Below are 6,000 nucleotides of genomic sequence, written 5' to 3'. Positions count from 1 at the left end.
TGTAAACCAATTCGAAAGTGGTTAAATGGGTGTCATAATCCAATCGGTTGCATTATTTTGAGTTGGTGTTTTACAGTATAGTTTGTTGTATCTCTGTTGTGTAGCCTGGGGTATCTAGCAGGGAAGCTACACTCTTACTTAAGGACAGGATCTTGGCACAGTTCCTCAGTTTATTTCTGGCCTGTAGCCATAAACACGGAACAAAATGATCCGTCTTTTCTTTTGCACGTCTCTACTAACAGCACTTGATCTGGTAGCTATGACTGGTAGCCCCGCTCCCTTTGGAAAACAGTGCTATTTTAAGAACCGTAACCACCGCCTGACGACCTGTCAGTCACACAATGTACCGTTTTTAAAACCGCACAACTGCTGCTAGTCCCTAATTTCCATAAGAACTAACATACACAGTGATTTTCCTCTACATTGTGGACTTGATTATTAGATTATCACTTTAATGTGCTTAAAATATAAAATATAATTTAATCTCATACAATGCTAAATAAAAGTTGGTCTGTAGCATTACAGGGTCAGAGGTTGATTTGTTGGTGGCGGTTTCTCTGTTGTATCTCTTCTGTGGAGAATAAGTGGAAACAGGCCGTCTTCTGGGAGAAAGAATCATTGCTTCCAGGTGATGTTGTGTGGGGTACAGAGAGAGATACAGTACCATCCTAAACTCACACACGACTCAGTAATCACAGAACTCATTAAAGGAGATGGCAACCTTAAATTAGTGCCGACTAGAATGAAAAGAGCACCTCCACTCTTCAAAAATAGTTTACCAAGTGCTGAGGCCAATGATTTTCATACAGTGATACTGTATCTCATAGGTTGAAAGAACAAACGTACATTTAGTCACAGAACCTCTAATATCACTGAAAAAAAGCCCGTACGGAATTTGTATAAGCAGATTTTTATTGAACATATCCATGTCTCCTGTGTGCTTGTTTATTAAATATTATAGCTAACAAGTAGCTACCTGGTCGGTGAGTACTGAAACACATACTGTACAGTAAACTTGCACTGTATAGTGGGAAATTAGGTTCATCTTAGTGACTCGATTCTGCTGAATCCATTCTGAAAAAAGATTTGCTCAGGTTCATCATGAATCACTTCCATCGTTATGCCAGTGAAGGTGGCAAAAATAGTCTTTCGTAAGATAAGCGAGTCATGGAAATTCAGTTTGTTAAAATCACCCCAGTCATTCAAGATCAAGTTTTATTAAAGTCCTTAACTTTTCAAACTAAGCTTCAATTGCTCCACAGAAGTGAACAAGAATGTCTCGTTCACCTAAAACGGATTATTTTGTTTTGATTTGATTTGATCAAAAAATGAGAATGTGTACTTATTGGGGTAAGGTATAATAATCACTACTAGGGAACGTAAAACTGTAGTCCACAGAATTACAAACATTCATAAAGATCATTCATATTACCTTTATTCAAAATCTTGGATCCTAAAATTCCTCTAAGTGATTTAACTTGTCAAAAATGACCTTTAAAAACTCCTTTATAGCTTAAACTAATAAGGCCCATCTAATAAGGTTGTGGGTTCGAGTCTCGTACCGGCAGGGATTGTAGGTGGGGGGAGTGAATGTACAGCTCTCTCTCCCACCTTCAATACCACGACTGAGGTGCCCTTGAGCAAGGCACTGAACCCCCAACTGCTCCCCGGGCGCCGCAGCATAAATGGCTGCCCACTGCTCCGGTGTGTTCACGGTGTGTATGTTCACTGCTGTGTGTGTGCACTTTGGATGGGTTAAATGCAGAGCACTAATTCCGAGTATGGGTCACCATACTTGGCCACATGTCACTTCACTTAAAGAGGTTCCATGACTACTGTGTCTACTCTCACTATCTCATCAAGCACTGCAGTTTTTTCCTCTGACAAAAGGACTAATGGCTTAGACATCTCATCCTACCAGCTGTTATCTGTAATGTGCTGTTGGCGTACTCCCTGATATTATCCTCTTATGCTAAATATGGCTTTCCGTTGTTCATTTCCCCCTCAAAAAATGATCTACAGTCTTAGCCGACAAGCTTAAGACCTGAGTTTGATTATGTAGAGCAGATCTTGATAGTCTTTCATTAAAACATAAGGCTTTTTATATGCATGGAGTGGAAAGACCAATACCTTTTGAATGTATAATATTTAGAAGTACTATTTGGAATATTATTATTAGTATTAAAATCAAATTATTCATTATTTATATATTAAATATTTCTTTTTAATAATGCACATTAATATTAAATACATCAGCCATCTAATTGTTCCCTGGTAAAGGATCAAATAAAGAAAAACTATTTTGAAAACAAGAAGTAAACAAGTTTGCAGCATTGTTTGCATTGTAACAAAATTCGAATTTGAAGAAATAGTCATACATGTATAATGCAGAAACAATGTCAGTATATGATTCCTACAGGCTCCAGAAGCAAGTATTTCTTCACTGATGAAGGAAGAAGGAGATGCTGGACACCCAGTTCACAGCGATTCGACATTGCAGCTCGTATTGCACATCTGGCCAGATGCTGTAGAGTACGTGGATTGTTGGTACAGACAGCAAACAAAGAATCATAGAAATTCCTGCACCTCTAAATGAAGAAAAAAGAAATAAAGTTGAAAATAAATGTATAGCTTACCCATTCACCAAAACATCACTGTGTGCTACATTCAAGTCTTGCAGGGCAACAGACTACAAAAGAGAAATGATCATTTGCTCTTTTGTATCGTGTCAAGTCAGAATGTTTTGTTAAAACTGCAAGATAAACTGCAATCATATTTTAATCAGTATCGGTTTTGTTTTCAAGTAAAAAATATTTAGTGTAATTCTGAAACAAGAAACTATGTAAAACAGTAGGTTATTTATTTAATAACATTAAATAGAATTTAATTTTTATATATTTACTTGCTTATTAGCATTCTCTTCTAAATATTTGGGGCTGTTTTTTTTATTTTTATGGTTTTGTCTCTTTTGCTCACTAAAGGTGCATTTATTTTACCAGAAGTACAGAAAATATTATTACAAATTAAAATAAAGGTTTTGTATTTTATTTTATTCCTGTGATGACAAAGCTGAGCTTCCATGTCTTCAATGTCGTATGATTCTTCAGAAATCATTCTAATATGCTGATTTGGTGCTCAAGAAACATTTCCAAACATTTTTAAAGCAAGATAAACTTAAAAAAAAATGTATGCAATGTTTTCCCTTATTTTTGCACTTATTTTAAGCATAGACCCTACTAAATTTTAACCGTTTTTTTTTTGTGTTTTACATGTTTTGTGTTATTGCATTATATTTTCTCATTTTGCTTATTATTTGCAGTGTATAAAAAAAGTTTGTTTCTGACCTCATATACAGCTTCAGGAATAGCAGCCCTCCATTTTTTTGTGTACTTGATATGTTCATAAGAATTGACCATAACCTCCACTGCCCTGGGGTATTCATGACATGCCTGCAACACCTACTTAATAGAAAGACAACCAAAAAGAACAACATTCATATTTTAAGATTCATCTTAAGTGCAAACACCATCTAGTTCACTATAAAATTTCCACTGACATCTTCACTCTTCAAATATACTATATGGAATAATAAAGCCGTTTGGGTGGGTGAGAGTCATACCTTGTGAAACTGTGGTGGATACACTCGTGCTGCTCCGTAGTTCAGAAGCAGCTGATAGCAGCGTTCAGGAATGGCCCACGGCCTGATCTGCGTCACCTTCAGCAGATACTGTATCGCTGCGCATCCATTGATATCCATAGCATTAGTCTTGGCACCGGCCTCCAGTAACATCTGGATAAGCACATGGTCACAGTTCCAGCAAGCTTTGTGCAGTGCCGTCTTCTTGTCTTCCTCATATAAATGTAAGCTAGCATTGTGGTCCAACAGGATTCTGCAGACAAGATGGTGGTCTGAGCTGTAGGTCCGCTCGCGAATGTCCATGGCCCAGAATGCAGCAGTGATCAGAGGCGTCTCCGTGTAGCCATTGATTGCATTGATATCAGCTCCATGGGCAATGTAGTAAGCCACCAGCTCTGGCATACCATAGCGGGCCGCAGTGTGCAGAGGGGTGTCCTGGTTCTCCTTACTGGGCGTGTTGATATTTGCTCCTGCAGTAAGATTAGAAGATTAGAAGTCTTTTGTGTTTTTTGTCCAGTAAAAGTCCAGTGTTGTTTTGGACCCCATTGACTTCCACTATATGAACAAATACAGTTACAGTTACAATTGTTGTTTGTATTCCACAGAAGAAAGAAAGTCATACAGGTTTGGAACTACATGAGGGTGAGTAAATGTTGACAGAAATGTATTTTTTAGGTCAACTAAGAAGATTTTAGATTTAAATCTACAGACCTTTGAGAATAAGATGTTTGGCACAGTCCAAAGACTCCGGTGTAATGCAGTAGTGTAAAGGAGTATGCCCACTCAGGGACATACTGTTGATCCGTGCGCCCCATTCCAGCAGAAGTCCCACACAGTCAGCATTAGATACTGTACAGGCCACATGTAGAGGGGTTTTCCCATTAGGTTTCCTGTTGACCGCTGCCCCATTCTGCAGAAGGACTATGGCACTCTCCAATGCGTTGTACATCATACACACGTGAAGACCCATCGCCCAGGATGCCTCCAACTTATAACTTGGTAGCCAGTAACCTGGTGGGGAAAAAATATACATATATAAATATATATATATATATAATTTGTTTATATTTAAGGTGTAACTGGTCGTAGTGTTGTTGTTGTTAACTAAAACATTAAAAAAAAAAAGTTCATGTTAGTTACTATATTAACTAATGTTTAACTAATGAACCTTATTGTAAAGTGTTACCAAGATTTAGTCTAAAGACGCCATATTATATCTTATAGTATTTTGGGCGAACCCATGACCAATGGCAAACGGTGCAAAAGTGCAGTCCTCCTTTTTGGAGGCTATCTCGTAAAAGAATGTGACGGAGAACAAGACATTGCATTACAAACAGGTGAAATAAAGCCATAAAGTTGCATTTTTCAAAATGAACACACCAATAAAGCTGAAATAAAACATTCAGGTCATTAAGTGGCACAACCATTTACAGATGTGCTAACAATAAAAGTTTATAAGTAATCAATCATAACATTGAAGGATTCTCAAATAATAAATCAAAACAAGAAGGATTTCTTCAGGACTGTGTAATAAGAATAGGCCTACTTGCAAATGCAAACTGGAAGAAAATGCAGTGGAGATAATGGGGCATCACAAGTAAAATCTGAACTTAGAAAAAGTTATTTCAAACAATTTAGGCCTAATTCGCAATATTTTTGACTAATTAAACATGTTCAACACACTTCATGGCAATTAAGTTTTACGTTTTGACGAATTTGTACAGTCTTCTTTGCAAGTTTTTGTATTTTGTTCTTTTTTTACTTTTCCGCAACAAATTGTAAAACGTAAAAAAAGTCTGAAATGTTTAAAACCTCCACATTTGAATCCACAAACTGCTTGCACATGAACAACTCGAGACAGGTTTGGAATGATCTTTCATTGTATTTCTCTGACCAAATGTGTCATTTGAAGTGTATTTACAGTCCAACATGACAAACTTTCACAAGGCTTTTAATTTTTCATGAACAAAAATAAAGGACAGAATTGAGTAATTTTGGAAAGAATGGGTATGGCACATTGAGGTCCCTCATGCGGACGGGTATGACGAACAAAAATACACAGGTTAATGCTCTTTTCTCAGGCGTTGCGTGCAGTTCCTCTATATACCCTGACTGACTGCCATACAGTGAAAACAACAAATAACCCATGAAAGAGAAGCACATTTCTGTCCTCAGATCCGTACATGATTATCCCTGCACGCAGACACATTCAAACAGACAGACCCGGTCTTCGGTCTCCTCATGGAATCGATAAAAAATGCCGGGATTAAAAGCTATTGCTTAAGTTTTAACATACAAAAGTCATGATATCATAAATGGGTAGGCAGGTTAGATTTGGATCTACAGCAGGATATTTTTTCAGG

The 6,000-nt window shown here is 37.3% G+C and overlaps 1 protein-coding gene across 1 annotated transcript; it reads right to left on the bottom strand.

The window, feature by feature from the left end:
• Positions 1-2,354: 2,354 nt before the first annotated feature.
• On the bottom strand, positions 2,355-4,670 carry asb4 (ankyrin repeat and SOCS box containing 4). Its single transcript, XM_016283348.1, has 4 exons — positions 4,349-4,670; positions 3,620-4,107; positions 3,345-3,458; positions 2,355-2,588 (listed from the first exon to the last, which is right to left on the bottom strand). The coding sequence occupies exons 1-4, from the start codon at positions 4,668-4,670 to the stop codon at positions 2,400-2,402; spliced, it is 1,113 nt and encodes a 370-aa protein (XP_016138834.1). The 3' UTR covers positions 2,355-2,399.
• Positions 4,671-6,000: the final 1,330 nt, after the last annotated feature.

Source organism: Sinocyclocheilus grahami, unplaced genomic scaffold, assembly GCF_001515645.1.
Source record: "Sinocyclocheilus grahami isolate Dianchi unplaced genomic scaffold, SAMN03320097.WGS_v1.1 scaffold173.1, whole genome shotgun sequence".
Classification (NCBI taxonomy): Eukaryota; Metazoa; Chordata; class Actinopteri; order Cypriniformes; family Cyprinidae; genus Sinocyclocheilus; species Sinocyclocheilus grahami.
The sequence above is the reverse complement of the archived record's forward strand: the minus strand, read 5'-3'. Positions and strand labels throughout refer to the sequence as shown.